Source organism: Hyperoodon ampullatus, assembly GCF_949752795.1.
Source record: "Hyperoodon ampullatus genome assembly, chromosome: 2".
NCBI lineage: Eukaryota > Metazoa > Chordata > Mammalia > Artiodactyla > Ziphiidae > Hyperoodon > Hyperoodon ampullatus.
In genome coordinates this window covers 20439061-20456184 of record NC_136915.1, presented here as the reverse complement: position 1 = coordinate 20456184, position 17124 = coordinate 20439061, and the positions used below count along the sequence as shown (strand labels likewise).

Genomic DNA, 17124 nt, shown 5'->3' with positions numbered 1-17124 from the left:
CGGTCTGGGAGGATCCCATATGCCGCGGAGCGGCTGGGCCCGTGAGCCATGGCTGCTGAGCCTGCGCATCCGGAGCCTGTGCTCCGCAACGGGAGAGGCCACAACAGTGAGAGGCCCGCATACCACAAAAAAAAAAAAAAAAAAAAAAAGAAGGGCCCTCGAGGGACTTCCCTGGTGGTCCAGTGATTGGAACTCAGCTGTGGCCCCAGGTTCAATCCCTGGTGGGAGAATTACGATCCTGCAAAAAAAAAAAAAAAAAAAAAGAAGAAGAAGAAGAAGAGCCCTCGAGACTCTTGTTTGAACCTCTCAGGTTCTAAGGCCCAAAGGGAAGAAGCTCTTTACTCTCTGAGCCTCAATTTTCCCACCTGTAAAGTGGAGAAAACAAAATCTCTACCCTGTGGAAGCCTCATAAGGGTTAGTGATAATTGGGGTAGCACTCCCAGCACACAGCAGGAGTCCAATAAATTAGGGCAACTGTTAGTCATAGACCACAGCCAGAATTATTTCCGTTTTATAGATGACCAAAGTGAGGAACAGGGAGGGTGGTAGGAAGGCCAGACCCAGTGGTGGGAGCCAAAGCCAGAATCCACTTCCCTGGCTACTGATGGGGCCACCTCCTCTCCCCCGGCCAGGCTTGTGCTGAGACCACCCCTCTGCCCTCCATCCTCCCTCTCACATTCCCAAAGCTGGGCACCCTCTCCCAGGGGAGCTACAGCAGGGTGGGAGTGGGAGTGGGGGGCTCCGCGGCTGCAGGGACAAGGGGGGAGCCGGCACCTCCTGAGGCTCCAACCTGGGGTCACAGTGGAAATCATCTGGGGTACTGCGGGGAGCAGGCCCAAAGCCTAGAAGGCTGGCGAAAGTGAGGCCTGCAGCGAGACGGGGCACTTCCCCTGGAGCGATGGGTCGCACCTGGCCGGGAGGGGGCGCTGGAGGGACGCCCTGTAGCCCTGGCTTGCGGCTCCATCTGCGGGTTCCAGCAGGGTGGGCGGAGGTCAGGACGCCCGGCTGTGGTGCTGCCCCCTGGACTTGCAGGAGCTCCGTCCAAGTCTCCCTTCTTCCTTGGTGACTCAGGTCAAGTCTCTCCGCGTTCTGGACCTCAGTGTTCCTATCTGTAAACTGGGGACTACAGCTGAGTCAGCCTCCTCACAGGAGAGTCGGTTCCAAGGTGAAGAGAGAGCAGGCTGTGGGAGCGGACAACCCCTGCACTCGCTTCCTGGAGTCTGAAGGGTCTGCTGATTTCCAAGTCCACCGCTGTTTAACAAATTTTATTGCCTCTAGCTCCCCTACCATCATCACAGCTAACCGTACTGAGCTCTTTCAATATCTGTACACTGGGCTCTTCCATTTCTTCATTTAACCACTGGTGGGGGGAGGGGGGAGGAACGTATATAACCATTTGAGGTGCCTCCTCCCCGAATTTTGAGTCAGATTGAGCTTTTAATCTGGTGCTTGTCCTCCTTGGCCCAGAAAACCCTGAGCAATGTTTCTTTTCATTTAAATGGGCGTAACACCTACCACGTACACATGAGGATTGAAAGACGCACTTAAAGCCCAAACACAGTGCCTGGACATGATAACACCTCAGCCAACATGGCTGTTACTGCTCTTCCTACTTTATTGTCCAGGGGACCAAGGCTCAGAGAGGTGCAGACCCTGGGCAAAAGTTACAGCCAGTTAACGGCAGAGGCTGTAGCTGTGTCCTATTCACCATGCTCTCCCCAGCTCCCTTTCCCGCCCCTCAGAGTCTGGTCCTTTCCAAAAGAGAAAAAAAAAAAAAATCCTGCAATTTGAGAAGCCACTTGTCCTCCTCCTCCAGCCCCATCAGCAGGAGCCTTCCTGAGAGGCTGCCCAGGAGGGACGGCCTCAGAGATGGATTCTTGGGGGTGAAGGCTCCCAACTCCGAAGGCAGCAACCCCTCAACCGTATTACTGTTTTTCATGACCCTTTCTCACTAATTATATATGTATATTTTAATATATGATATATAGGTAGCATATATAATAAAACTTACATATGTATAAATACATATCTGAAATAAGGATACAGACAAATCCTAGTTTAATTAGCAGCATTCTCTTTCTCTTTCTTTCACATGGAACAATTGATGGTATTTTTGATATGGTGAAACACAATGCCCCTCCCCTCCAGATTGTGAAATGGAGCAATTAGAATGACCTCCATTCACAGAAGAGGAAACTGAGGCTCAGTGAGGGACAGGAATGTTCCACCTTGGGTTCCAGGGCACTAGGAAAGAAACAGGTTTCACCATGGGTCTCTCTGGAGTGGGTGTGGAGGTCGGGCTGGGAGAAACCATTAGCTTCTGGATGACTGTCCTCTGTCTGTTCACTGGACTAGGGCTCCCATGAGACTCAGGATAAAGGGAACAGCCGCCTCCTGGGGAGGGCGTGAGGGCTGACAGTGCTGGCTGAGGCCAGTTTCTACTTGGGAAAGTGTCTGTGGGGAGGTAGGGGATGAGGCGAGTGGGTTTCCAGAGTGAGGGTCTGAGAGCCCTGGGGAAGGTGAGTCCTCAAGATCCACGCACCGGCAGCCCTATGATGGTTGCTGGAAAACCCTCCTGCAAGCTGTCTCTGCCTGGACATTCCTTAGTTCCCCCAGGCCACCCCCAGGAGAACCAAGGGGGACAGGATTGCCAAGGACTAGGTTCCAAGTCTGGGGAAGCTTTGAATTTGGGAACTGGGTATTTCACAAATGGGAAATGTGAGGCCCAGAGAGGGGAAGGGACTTGCCAAAGGCCCCGGACAAGGGGTGATCAGGATTTATATTTTAGTATAAACAACAGTGCCAGCTCGAATGGATGGAGCACCACCTATGTGCCAGGCCTGTGCTAAGCACTTTACACACAGTTCTATGAGGAGGCCACTGTTATTACCCCCACTATACAGACAAAACAGATGAGGCTCAGAGAGGTTTTAAGCAATTTTCCCTAGATCACGGTAGGTGGTGGAAGAACTCAGGCAGTGGAACCGCAGACCAAAGCTCCTTCCACAGCCAATGGACCTCTTAGAAGATTTTCCAGAGCATATATGTCCACTATCTGGCACAGCTGGGAGGTCCTCACCCCTCCCCAAGCACTGGGACTCCCTAGGAATCAGACCTGCCCTCAGAAGCGCTCTCTCTGGTGGGAGGGGAGAGACATGCAGGCACCTCACTACCGGAGTGCACTAGGAGCGCACTCTTAGACATTCTCCTGCAGCAGGAGGAGGGTGCCCGACACAGGGTCATTCTGACCCCATGGATCCCCTTCCAGGTGTGGAGGACACTGGCGGGAGGAGTGGCTCCCACAACCCAGACTCCGCAGGCTCCAGGTTGTGTCCCTGTTTACCCAGCTCTGGGCCAAGGTAGGTCCAGACCTCCTGGCTTCCTCGCCCTGCTGCGGACAACTTGGCGTTCCCTTAGGTGGGCTGTTTGTCCATCGGTTCCAGAGAAGAAGGAGAGGAGATGACTGTCCACATAAGATGGGGAAGCGACAGGGTAACTGGGTGTCCCAGCTTGGGGACTGGGAGCTTTCCAACTGTAACTGTCCTTCGAAAAATGGGGAGAGCGGGGGTGGGAAGAGAAGGAGAGAGAGAGGTGTGACCCTAGGTCTGTCAGTCTGGGGTGGGGACAAAGTAGGTTTGCCTTAGGTTGAAATTGGGAAAGAGCTGGTCTCTTCCTCTGTGAATGCTCCTCGGCCCCGGTGCTCCGGAACAGGACAGGAAGGTACTGTGCATTTCTGCCAGAGGGAACGTTCTGCAGCGGATCGGAGGGCGCAGGAGCCCTCCGGTGTCCGAGATGCGAAGGCAGAGAGCGTCCTTGTCCATAGGGGGCGGAGAGGGCAGCCTCTGGTCTACCACAAGGCCATTGGTTTGTCCGATACGTAGCCGCACAGATGGTGAGGAATCGGGCGGGAGGTCTGTCCAGAAGGGGCAGCTTGCAGGAGGCAGCCGGCGGCGCCTGAACGCGGGACCGCAGCTGGCGCACATCTGTGCGCAGAGCCTGTCGGGGCATCTCCACGGCTGGCAGAGTGCAGGCGTCAACTAGCGGTGGATCTCGGAACTGCTCCTCCCCCGGCGGCCCCGGCGACCTCCTACGTCTACAACCCAGGTTCCCTGGTTCTGGCGCCCACTGGCAGCGAGCGCCTTCCTTAGGGCTTGAGCCATGACGGGTCCTGTGCCAGGTGCCAAGATCCACAGGAGTCCTATTCTCAGGAAACCCATTTGTAAACCCGCCGTAGGATGAGAGGGAGAAATCAGGCGGAGAGACAAGTAAGGGCATGGCTGCAAACCAAAACCACTCGACAAATCGAATTTACGAACCCCAGATGCAGCGGGTCCTGGCCCCAAAGCCGCTCCAGGGCAGTGCGGCGTCGCCCGTCCTCCCTGGCCCCGGGCCCTACCTGGCAGGAAGCTCCCAGAGGTTGGATGCGCCAAGGTCCCGGTTCCTCACTTTCTTCTAGTTCTGCGGCTAGTGTCAGCGCTCACGTGAGCGAGAGGGCCTGAGCCCCGGCGATCTGCACCTCCGACGTGTGGGCTCTATAAAAAGGTCCAGTGAGGGACCTTCGTCGTCCCTGCTCTCTAAATGGCCCGAGGGACTGACGTGAGGCTCCGACAGGGGTGGGGATCAGCTCTCCAGGTGGTCGAGGTTGGGCCAGAGCCGGTCCTCCCTGGAGCGGACGCAGGGCTTGATTTCGTTTGGCAATGACGAAGTGGCGCGCGATGGGCCGGGGTCAGATCCAGGGCGAGATCTTGCAGCCACCTTCAGATCCTATGCTTCTTTGCTCCCGAGTTTTGGAATCGGTCGTTTTGCACCTGTCGAGTGCCGGAAACAACGAATATCCAACCCGATCTGCAAAACGGCGGGGAGACTCTGCACGCGTTCGTTCCCCAGACTCCAGGGAGCGCATCTGGGGGCGATAATCCAGTGTGAATGGCGGCTTGATCTTTCCAGTTCCCCTCCTCGATGTAGCCTGTCCCTACGCCCGCTCGCCCGGCCTAGGAGGCAGGAGAGGGATTGTTTGCCTGCTTGCCGCCGGGGAATGGTTGGGCCACGCGGCCGGGAGTGGGCGCGAGGACCCAGGGCTGGCGAGCAGTGCCTCGGCAGAGCTGTCTTTGGTCCCTGCCCGCGCGGCCCAAGCGCACCGCCCGGGAGGAGGTGGGCGTGGACCCGCGGGGGCCAGTTTGCATCCACATGGTGGATGAAAATTCCCTCCTTTGGAAGAAGGGGCCCTTAGCTTTGCAGCCATTCCTGCGTTCTCTGCACAGTTTTCCTCTCACCAGGGACTCGCGTCCTCTTCCACGATGCAGGACAGTGTTTACGTGCGCGCGGGGTCGGCGGGGGGCGGGGGTAAACACTCGCGTTTTTCAGGCCCCATCGCGTTTTTCGAAGACCCTCAGGCCGCCACAACGAAGAACGACGCAGCGAGGCCTGCGAGATGCTGAAAGTTATTTTGAGGGGAGAGCGGAGAGGAATGGGGTTACTCGCCCCCAAGCCGATGAGGGCGCGTAAGGGACACCCTTCCCTCTGTCCCCAGGTTGGCACCGGGGCCACCGGGGCCGGGAGGAAAGTCGCGCAGAGCTGGGAGCTTCAGAGGCCTCTGGCTCGCGCGTAATCTCCTATGCGCTGGAGGCTTTTGGGTCAAAATAATTTGCGGGACAGGTAGGGGCAGTGAGAAGCCACTTTGGGGCAGCTCCCCGCTGGATGTCACCGGCCTTGAGGCCCCCACGGCCCCCAGCTGAGAGTGCAAGCTTCACAGGCCGAAAGCAGCTGGAGCTGGGGAGGCCTGGCTGCGGGCGGCCGGGAAGGGCGACAGAAGAGGAGCTGCAGCCCCCGAGTCAGGAGGCGGCGGCAAATGAGCCTCTGTAGGGACTAGACGTTTTAAACAAATTCTTAGCCTCGGCTCTGGCTCCCCAGAACTCTCAAGGAGCCCAGGGCGGTCGCGCTGGGGGCCCCCAACCCCGGGCATCCTCAGCGGGGCGGAGCCTTCCGCCCCTCCCCATTGGGCGGCCTTCGGCGGTCCCCGTTCCTCCCCCGCGAGCGCCGCCGAGGTGCCCGCGATGGGGGCTCCGATTGGCTGCACGACGCGTCGCTCGGGCCGGCCCCGCCCCCGCGGGCCCCGGGGTACTAACCCCTCGCGGGCGGTTTCGGCACCGCCACTTGATTCTCGAGGATTTGCTCTGGGGCTGTGGCCGCGGAGTCGGTGGGGAGGCCGCTAGCGGGCTGCGGGGGCGGGAGGCGGCGGCGGTGGCTGCACAGCCCGCGCGGGCCCCGCCGCGGCCAAGGCAACCGGGATCGCCGCGAGGGCGGCCGCACGCGGGCCGCTCGCCCAGGATGCGGGACTAGCGGACAGGCTGCGCGGCCGTCGGGGCAGCGAGGCCTCGCGGCTGGCTGGCCCAGGCGAGGCGTCCCCGGGCGCCGCCCCCTGCGCCCTTAGGGCTCGGCCCGGCTGCTTCTGCTTTCCCGATTCTCGCGGCAGCGGCTGCCGAGGAGGCGCCCGCGCCAGCCGCCCCCGGGGGAGCCGCGCCGCCGCCGCCCGCCCGGTGCCCTGACGGCCGCTGTTATGCGTATTCCTGTAGACCCGAGCACCAGCCGCCGCTTCACACCTCCCTCCACGGCCTTCCCCTGCGGCGGCGGCGGCGGCGGCAAGATGGGCGAGAACAGCGGCGCGCTGGGCGCGCAGGCGGCCGTGGGGCCCGGCGGGCGCGCCCGACCCGAGGTGCGCTCGATGGTGGACGTGCTGGCGGACCACGCGGGCGAACTCGTGCGCACCGACAGCCCCAACTTTCTCTGCTCCGTGCTGCCCTCGCACTGGCGCTGTAACAAGACGCTGCCCGTCGCCTTCAAGGTGAGTGCGGGGCCCGGGGCGGGAGGACACCGGCCCTGCGCCTTCGGGCGTCTCAGCTGCTGGAGCCGGGGCCCCAGAAAGGGAGGGGAGGGGACGTGCCCGCGACCCCGCGGCGAGAGCCCAGCAGCCGAGCCACGGGCGCTTTCGGTCTCTTTGCGCGCTCCGGCCGGGGACTTCGGCGTTCCTTCTTGGATGCACCCGACACGGACGACTTTTAGAGGATTTGGCCCCTCCACCCTTGGGGAGCCCTGCGGAGAGATGTTGATGCGGAAACGGGCGAATGGGGCTTCGCTCTTCCCCAGCCCGGATCCCTCGGACACAGCCCGGCGGGCAGCGGGGCAGAGGAGCCCCGGGACCAGGGCGAGGACACCGGAGGCGGGGTGCGGAGGGTGGAGAGGGCCTACCCTCCTCTCAGAGGAGCAGCACCCCTCCTTCTGCACTGCTTCAGAAACACTTCCTGCTCACACCGTCAACTCCCGGCTTCTGAAATTTTACACCGGGAGGCTCTAGGCCGGGATCGGGGGCCTAAACGAACCCTAAACGGTTGCGGCCGGGATCCCGAATGTCAGGCAGAGACTGGGGGCGCTCCCACCCCTGGCAACCCCCAGTCATTCAGAGGAGCTTTTTCTCTTTGCTGGGGAGTAGGCGACTGTTTCATTTTCATTTTTTTTAAGGGGGCAGCGAGATGAAACGAAAACGCCTTGGTTTTCCCCTAAACCTCTCACAGCTGCCGTGAGAAAGGGCAAGGCAGGAAGGGCCAGCGGCTGGGGGTGGCGGGTGCCTGAGGTGGCTGGAAACAGCGGCTCCTGGCAGCTGAGGCCGTCCTTGGTCCCATTAAGACGACTCCAAATTGGAAAAAGGGATGAGTGGCTCTTTGAGGTCTCCCGGGTGACATCTTAAAATACCAGTGGGGGAAATCTCCCGGGGAGAAGGGGGAGGGGGAAGCCCGTGTGACTTTAATCCTCAGATCGGAGGTTTTACTGTCACTTGGAGCTTAAAAGGAATCTTTGAAATTAAAAGAAGACAGGATGTTGACAGGAAATCTGGCCTTTTTAATCAGACCCCAAACATTTTCTCCTTGAAATTTTTACCATCTGGATCCCTAGTCCCTGCACGCGGTGGCCACGTTTAAATGGCTGTGACTGCCTTTGCAGTCTGATTCCTTTTCAAAAGGCATCTGCCTCCCCACACTCCTTGGGATGGGGGCGTGAGGGAGACTGTATTAGGGGGGCATCTCCAACCCCATCCTGCAATTCCCAGCAGGTGCATCCTCCTGCTGTCAAAAGCCCCTCTCTCACTTTAAAGGGGTTTTCTGGACAACCCTTCTGAAAACACCAGTTTGTTTTGCATTTTGCATTTTCCCTGCATAACGAATTCAGGCTCTGCAGAGGCAGATAAACTGGGCCTGGGCTGCATTTCAGGGCCAAATTTTGTACCCCAAAGGGCTCTGGCATTAATTGAATGTGGGGAGCAGTCCCGTTATTATTGATGATATTATTTTCATTTAGAGACTTGGTTGCTAGGAGCGTGTTGATTCCTCTTTTGCTCAAGCCGAAGGGAAGAGAGGAACTGCACCCCACAACATACTGCCTGCGCTCACTCACCGCGTTCACTTAGATTAAATTTCATTGAAAGGATAAATTGTTCAGGACGTGACTTAACCAGTTGATCTAGGATTTGGGTGTGGAAGGTAGAGATTTTGTCTTTTGATTTTTGTTGTATTGGGGGGCAGGTCGCTATTGTTTTTAAACCTCTTCTCCAACCCGCATTTGAAAAATCTGCAGTGCGCCTGGGACCTAGGGGAGCTGCCCGCCCAGCCCCTCCCCTTCTGTCCTTGGCCTCCCCTACCTTCCTAAGCTGTCCACCTGCCCCCATGCCCTCAGGTGGTGGCTCTGGGGGACGTGCCAGATGGAACGGTGGTGACAGTGATGGCGGGCAACGATGAGAACTACTCTGCTGAGCTGCGCAACGCCTCGGCTGTCATGAAGAACCAGGTGGCCAGGTTCAACGACCTCCGCTTCGTGGGCCGCAGTGGGCGAGGTGAGCGGGGGGCGACCGCGCCAGCCCAACTTTGGCAGTGGCAAAGGCGGGGAGAAGGAAGCTGGGAGCGAGGCCTTGGGGTCCCTGTGGCAGCCCCAGAAACAGGTCCTCAGGGCCAGCTCTGTAGAAAACAGCGGTTTGGAACCCCTTAGGGTGTTACAGACCCTTTTGAGGATGTGAAGAAAGTTAGGGTCTTTTGCCGGAAAAGACACAATTTTCTTCCCATTTCTGGGGTTTACTAACTTGTGAAGTCTTCCACACCTCCCCCTCTTTCCCGATTAAGCACCCTTGTCTCACAAAAGATGCCAGGAGAAGATAGTGGACTATCACTGTCTTCAAAATGGGGCCTCGTCAGTCTTTTTTGGCAGGATGCTTCGAGGCTGATTTAGACAAATCCTTGGTCTTTAGGTCCCCAGCACCCCAGCCACTCTCCCCACTGGGGTGGAATCTCCCCCACATTTTGAGGCTACCTCTCCCCAGCTGCAGTCTCCTGAAGCCACAGTTTCACCAGTTCTTCGAGCCTTAAGGTGGTTTAGAAAAGAAACGAATGCAGCGCAGGATGCTGAATGTTGGAAAGCATAGCTTGAAGGCTGCCGTCTCCCACCCTAGAATCATGGCTGGTGGGCCACCCTGCCTGTCTGATCTTCCTCAGGCAGTATGAAGGAAGGCAGGACCAGACGCCGCTGTGGCTGCTGCCAGGGGCTGTTGAGTGGGAGGCTGCTGGGACCTGAAACCCATCATCACTTCTGGGTGGAGAAGTTCTAGAACCCCTGCCGGGGGCGAAATGGAGACTTGAGGGCTCTCTGGCCCTTTAAGACCAGCCTGCCGAAACGTGGGGAGTGTTCTTCCCAAGCACCAGCCAGCCTCTCCCGCTTAAGAAAGTAAGCTAGGCTCCCTCTGCTTCCAGTTGCGACAGAGGCTGAGGCAGAATGGTACTTTTCATCACCAATAAACAAGACCTGCTTAAGGTTTTAGTTCCCTCTGAGCCGCCAGTCCTGCTCGGGAAAAGGGCATCTGGGCACCATTTTTTCCTCTCCAGCCGCTCAGTGTATACATACAAATGTCAAACATATTTTGACTTTTCAGCATTAATTAAAACCAGGGCATTATTTGCATGTAATAACTGTTTACTTGTTACTTTTTATGAAACTGAAATAGTTTACATTCTTTCAAACATTTCCTGTTCCTGTTGGCTCCCTTCCCCACGCCCAGATTTCTTTCAGACGTTGCCCTTAACTGGTTGCAGGTTGATGGATGGAAAATGTTTGCTTTTATGAATTAAGCTTTCATTGCTGCTCCTAATTAGTCTCCAAGCCCCTTTTGTCATCCCCAATCTCTCGAGCCTTTTGCAACTTAATCCCAGCCCCAGCCCCGAGTGGAGAGTCGCTCGCCACTGGTTGGTGGTAGCTTGCTTGGATGCAGTTGGACCGTGGGGTGGTGGCCAGGTCCGCAGGCCCAGATGGCGGTGGCGAGGGAGGCCCCCTACAGCTGCAGCAGAAGGGGAGGTCGGTCTTTGGAGCCCAGTAAAGCACCTACACCCTCTTCTGGGAGGTGAACTCCAGAAAGCGAAGAGACGGTGATTCTCTGTGTTACTGAGACCTTGCCTGGCCCTTCTGCTGCTGAAAACGATTTCTTTGTGGTATTTATACCCACAGACCTGCACCCACCCTGCAAGGCCCGCCAGGAGGGAGATAGGTTTCCAAAGCATTGTGTAGCCACGTGTTCTTGGAGCAGGCAAGGCCGAGGCTGGGGTCATGGCTCTGGGAGATGCAGGAGGCTGGGTTTATGAGACATCCTCACAGCCATTCTCTTGCCAGCCTCAGTGGTCCTGGGAGGCAGAAGAGGCCTGAGTGGGCGCTCCGATGCCCGTGGAACTCGTCAGGACTTTCAGATCTTGGAGGCTCATGGTCTTCAACAGCCTGGGCTCTACAACCAGCCGACCTGGATTTCAGTCCCAGCTCTGCCAGTGACTTGCTGGATGATATTGGGCAAATGGCTTAGCCTCTCTGTGTCTCCGTTTCATCATCTGTAACATGGGGATAATAATGTTACCTACCTCGTGGGATTTTTGTGAGCATTAAGGAGACGGGTACTAGCATATAAGTTGGCACATGCTGAGAGCTGGATACAGGTCAGAGATTTTGTTACTTCAAATGCCTGGGACTGGAGGAGATCTTTGCATTCCCTTTGAATGGTGACAGTCACTGATTTTCTGATTACGGTGTGGTTTGGGCGGGGGTGGGGGAAACCCAGAAAGTGCGAAGTGTCGAGTGGGAGAAGTGGAGGCGGCTGGCAGTGAGGAAGGAGGACACAGGGGTCCTGTAGCATGCAGCTCTGCATCTGCTGTGCCCCTCCTGCCCACTGGGAAATTCCCTCTGAGGAACAGATCGGTAGTTGACACAGACAGTTTGGGCCACTTTAGGAGTCAGGACAGGCTGAGGTTTTGGACTCAGAGCCTTTCCCTGGCTCTCTGACTTCTGCCAGAACTAAGAAATCAGATGGAAATTTCTGCTTGTTTCCTTGCATTTTATTCCTTGAATCTGTCTTAATTGCAAGAAGATAGCTTTCCGTACAAGGCATACACACAATACCACCACAGAGCTCTCATGATAAGCCTGAAGGTGTAAACCAAGAGAAGGAAGGGAAGGAAACCAAGTCATTCTCCTGCAGTGATTAGGGCCAAGGTCCCCGCCCTACGGATGCAGTGCCCCTTCTTACAACAAATTTTTGCAGCGCGCCCTCTACCATCCTACAATTGAAACGCACAAGATAACTTAATCTATCCACCTATGTGCATTTTCAAAATCTATATAATTCCATAGCTATAATGGAGAGAAAAAGGAAAAGTAACTTATAATAATGTATCTATTTGAATATGTAAATGTTGGGGCGAGATGACAGACACTGTGAGGTGGATGGGTGTTTGCACCTCTAGCGGAAGCCCCGTGACCCCTGCGGCCGGCCCGACAGGCCAGGTGTACATGACTCAAAGTCTGAACGTGGCACTGCCGTCAATGACATGATTTGCTGAAGCTGTGAGCAATTCTAGGCAAAATTCTGAGCAAAATTTTAAAAAAAAGAATTGTCTTCCCTCCCAGAAAATTCAGTAGATATCAAAAGAGTGTAAAAACTTTTTCCTTGTTTTATGTAAAACTGAGTTAGGCTCATGGCTCAGAGAATCTACATAAGCAAGTTTTTCCCACACAGGAAGAGTGAATAGTTGATTGCCCTGTGCAGTGCTAGACATTTGCATCCCCCCCGCCTTCCACATCCCACCTCTTGAGGACCACGGAGCACACATCCCCAAAATGCTGTCTAGGAGGGGGCCACTGGCCTAGGTGAAGATGAAAACAACATGACTTCCTGAACTGTCATGACCTGGTGAAAAAGAAACCGTAGTGTGTGGAGACAGATTTGGGAGCCAACGTGTAGGTGCAGGCTTAGGGGGACCACTGGTGGGGGAGGAGTGGATGGCTTCCTGGTTGACACTGAACAAATCCAGAGGCCCCCAGAGATGTCCCCTCCCGCTGTCCATGAAGCCCCAGTGAGTGGGGCTTGTCCCACAGGAACCCAGGCAAAGAGAGACAGGGACTTGCCCAAGGGCGCACTGCCAGACCCCGCTGTGCCTGCTGCTCCATCCAGGGACCCAGGTCCTGCAGGGACACCTAGGGCCACTCTCAGCCCCAAGGAGCAGCTATTTCCAGACGAGGACTTCTCCCCCTCCTACCAGGGCCGGTGGGAGCACCTTGATTTGCAATTCCTGGGCTCCCTGCTGATTGCGAGTTTGCACGGGGTTCCTGCACAGTTGTCTACCTCCTTTGTCCTCTCAGCTTCCTGCTCTAAGAGAGTGGAGAGGTGGGCGATGGGTTTGCTGCCAGGCGGAGAGAGAGGTGACGGGCGCTCAGGGAGACAGCTTTCCCCACCTGTGGTTCGTGGGACCCCTGCCCCTTGTGGCACCTGACACCTGCCCCTCCCTCCCACTCCTGCTCCCAAGTGCCAGCCCCTCCCTTCCTCCCTCCCTGGTCTCTGTGGGTACCTGGGAGGGGTGGTGTCAGGCCTGGAAACTGGGAGGAAGCTGTTAAGGTGGGCTGGTGACCTCAGGGCTAGCCTGCGGTTTGCTGCCTGGTGGGGTGGAGGCTCCTCACTCCCCAGGAGTAGGTGCTTAGGGTCGGTGCGGAGGGGCAGGCTCCAGTACATTCTAACCTTCCTGGGCGCTCTGCCTGGATACTGTGTGACCTGGTCAACTCATTGCCCCTCTGTGAGTCTCAGTTTTCTCATCTGTAAAATGGGAGCAGTAACCTCTGCCCTTAATTCATTTAACAGACATTTATTGAGCACCTACTATATGCCAGATGCTGTCCTAGGGGACACAGCAGTGAACAAGACAGAAGTTCTGGCCCCCAGGGAGCTTATAATCTAGTAAAGGGAGACAAAATAAAATAAATAAGTAGGTAGATTATTAGAAGTAATGAGCATTAGGAGGAAAGTCAAGCAGATTGAGTGGGAGTGGGTAGGTCTGTGATGCTTCAGAGTGAGCTTCTTAACCTTTCATCACCCCATGGACCCCTTTGACAGTCTCAAAATAGTGTTTTTTAAAGAATGAAATAAAATACAAAGGATGGCAATGAAAACCAATTATATTAAAACATAGCAAAACATTTTTAAAAATTGTGATAAATGTGCTGCCTTGTTAAATAACAAGATCTAGCAACGGGTTTGATGACGACCGTGACTTTGAAGTTGTGACGAGCATGAAAGATATTTAAAGACATCTGCAACGTCTGTAATGTGATATGTAAATATCTGTGACGTCTGTTGGTGACAAGGTCACAGGGACTGCTGTAATGCCTCTGTGGTTTGTTGTCTACGTTCATACTTAAGAGAGATGCTAAATTTCAGCTAGAGGCTAGGGACAATACAGTTGTCATTTTTTTCTTTTCCTGTCCCAGTTTCCGAGCCCGCTCAATTCTAAGAGGGATGCCAAGTTAAAAATGCCTCCTTTAGATAAAGTGACCGGAGAGGGCCTCATTGGAAAGGTGACTTTTCAGTGATGACCTGAAGGAAGTAGGTGAGAAATAGAGCACTTCAGGGAGCTGGCAAGTGTGGGGCACAGGGGCCCACCCGGCTCTCAACCTCCACTACCCATCGGCTTGGCACCCTGCGGTACCAAGGAGGTGACCGAATGGTCAGAGGCCCAGGGACCCCTGGAGAGGGCCTGACTGGTTGGGGGAAGGATCCAGGAGGGAAAAGACCTCAGAGTGAGGGGAAGCAGTAGGGGGGAAGGAGGGTCCCGGGAGGGGTGGGGCCTGGAGCCCTGGAGCGGGAGGCCTCTGCACTTCCTGTTTCCAGAAAGCATGGAAAGCGCCCCTGTGGTCTGAGTGAGGGCCAGGTGGGTGTCTGGCCCAGAGCTCCAGGTCAGGAGTGGGTTGCATTTCCACCCCTGCCTCCAGCTGGCAGCTCTGGCAAATCCCTCCAGAGAGGCCCCACTCTTCCCCAGTTCGAGTCACACCTCAGTTTAAACCCCTTCTGTCCCCCTACCCCCCTACATCCCCCCAGTCTCAGAAGCCCTTGGGTTCTTGGGTGTGGCCCCGGCAGCCTGGCTGGGTATTTTTTTGTGCTGGGTTGTCCTCTTTCTGAGGCTGGAGTTTTCCCTCCATCACCGGATCACCAAGTAGCAGCCATGCTAAGCTATCGTTTCTCACCCCCCCACCCCACCCCCAAAGCTTTCGTCTCCTACTTGTGAAGTGGGAATATGGAATCAGGCCTGCCTGCCCTGGAGAGGTGTTGGGAGGATGAGGACAGCCTTGGGGGGACACAGGTGCACAGGGCCATCAGCCCCTGCCCTCGGGGAGTCCCCAGGCCTGTAACTGGGGACCAGAGATAGGGGAGCTCAGAGGCAGAGCAGGAGGAGGCCAATTTGACTTGAGGATCAGCGAAGCTCCCCCCACACCCCTCCCCAGCCTCACACGCATGGAGGCTTTGATGCTGGTAGAGAACAGGGTGGGAGAGGAGGCTGTCACTTCAGTAAAGGTGCTGGGAAAATTGGGGTGCCCTTTGAAGGAAAACCCAACCAGTAAACCCCCAGAAGAATCAAAGAATTCAACGTGGAAGGTAGAGAGGATGGTGTTTATTGAAGGTAACCTTTCTAAACATAAAATGACAGGAGAAATCACGAGCAAGAGGTAGAACTGAAAATGCAAATCAGCTTGGTGTCAGAAAGCGAAATGTAATGGCCAGTGAAGTGGGAAACCAACGGCCACAAACAGGACAAGGAAAGTGTTAACAAGCTTGATAGGGTGATTTTTCCTTAAGGCATTGAAACCTTAATAGAAAAGTATGAAAGACCATGAAGCAATGATTTGTGTTGGATTAGGACAGATGATAAACATATAAAAATGTTCAGTCTCACTAGTAATAGAACAAAGGCGACAAAGTCAAGAGTGTTTAAGAGATCTTCCACCTTGATAGATGAGGTCACGAAGGTGCTGACAGCATCACGGTAGACTCGGGCCTACACCAATCACGATGGTCCTCTCCAGAGAGCCATCTCACCGGAGAGATTAATGTCCCTGAAACCATCCCAACCCTCTGATGCGATGAAATCACTCACCGCTTCTTGGAATCTATTCTAAGGAAATAAGCAGAGATGTAGACGAAGATTTTTATAAACAGAAGGCCATTTTCATTTTATTTTAAATGGTAAAACAAAAATGATGATTTTAAAAGCTTTCTCCCCTCTCAGGAATTTTGAATGGAGACCTTGGAGCCAAATGTCTATCTAAAAATAGAACAGGGGGCTTCCCTGGTGGCGCAGTGGTTGGGAGTCCGCCTGCCGATGCAGGGGACACGGGTTCGTGCCCCGGTCTGGGAAGATCCCACATGCCGCGGAGCGGCTGGGCCCGTGAGCCATGGCCGCTGAGCCTGCGCGTCCGGAGCCTGCGCTCTGCAACGGGAGAGGCCACAACAGTGAGAGGCCCGCGTACCGCAAAAATAAATAAATAAATAAATAAAAATAGAACAGGGCTTCCCTGGTGGTGCAGTGGTTGAGAGTCCGCCTGCCGATGCAGGGGACACGGGTTCGTGCCCTGGTCCAGGAGGATCCCACGTGCCGCGGAGCGGCTGGGCCCGTGAGCCATGGCCGCTGAGCCTGCGCGTCCGGAGCCTGTGCTCTGCAACAGGAGAGGCCACAGCAGTGAGAGGCCCGCGTACCGCAAAAAAAAATAAATAAATAAAATAAAAATAAAAATAAAAATAGAACAGAGCTCTGGAAATAACAGTTGTGTCTACAAATGAAATGTCTGCAGTTCCCAAATCAGTCCTTTTTCAGCCCCAGCTGCACACGCCAATAAGAAATCAGCAGCAAGGTAACACCCAAGAGTAAGGAGGTGGATAAGTAAAAGATGAGGCTTCCATGAGTTGAAATGTTTTGCAGCCATTAAAAATGAAGTTTATGAAGAATTTTTAATGACATAAGTGCTTATGATGTGATGTTAAGTGAACAAAAAAGAGGATACGGAAATACTTATTTTAGTGTCATTGCAACTATGTAAAAACACACACTCGCCCAAAAAGGGTTGCAGGAAAGAACACCCAAATAAATGTTAATAGTGTTTATCTCTGGCTAGTGGAACTGTGGGTGATGTTTTTTTTCTTCTTCTTTTTTTTTTTTTTTTTTGGCGTTACGCGGGCCACTCACTGTTGTGGCCTCTCCCGTTGCGGAGCACAGGCTCCGGACACGCAGGCCCAGCGGCCATGGCTCACGGGCCCAGCCGTGTGGGATCTTCCCGGACCGAGGCACGAACCCGCGTCCCTGCATCGGCAGGCGGACTCGCAACCACTGTGCCACCAGGGAAGCCCTTCTTCTTTTTTATATGTTCTGTGTTCTCAAAGTCTTCTATAAAGATCACTAATTATTTTCATGAAAAAAAAAATATGTACTCATCTGAGCTCCCCACCCCATAATCGCAAGGGTCTCTAGATAGAAGGAACAGCACAAACAAAGGCCAAGAAGCAGGGAGGAAGCAAGCCAGGGTGGCCGGAGCGTGGGGCAGGGGAATGTGATAAAGTTGGTGCCAGACCTCCCGGGGCCTTGAATGCCAACCCCAGCAGCTTGAATTTTACCCAGAACCCTATCTTCTGCCCAGGTTCAAAGTAGAGAGACCTGCTCCTTCTGGAAGATGAGGGCTTCAGGGTGTTGTGAATAGCTCCAGGTGCCAACCTCTTCTTTATTCCCCACTCCCCCC

The 17124-nt window shown here is 55.1% G+C and overlaps 1 protein-coding gene across 1 annotated transcript in view; it reads left to right on the top strand.

Moving 5' to 3' along the window:
* The window catches only part of RUNX3 (RUNX family transcription factor 3), a gene marked incomplete at both ends in the record, with an annotated part of 62887 nt that overhangs the window by 27527 nt on the left and 18236 nt on the right, over positions 1–17124 (top strand). Inside the window, 2 exons of the mRNA XM_079697310.1 lie at positions 6573–6841; positions 8725–8881. Coding sequence (XP_079553436.1) covers positions 6573–6841; positions 8725–8881 — 426 coding nt within the window. The remainder of the gene's footprint in view (positions 1–6572; positions 6842–8724; positions 8882–17124) is intronic.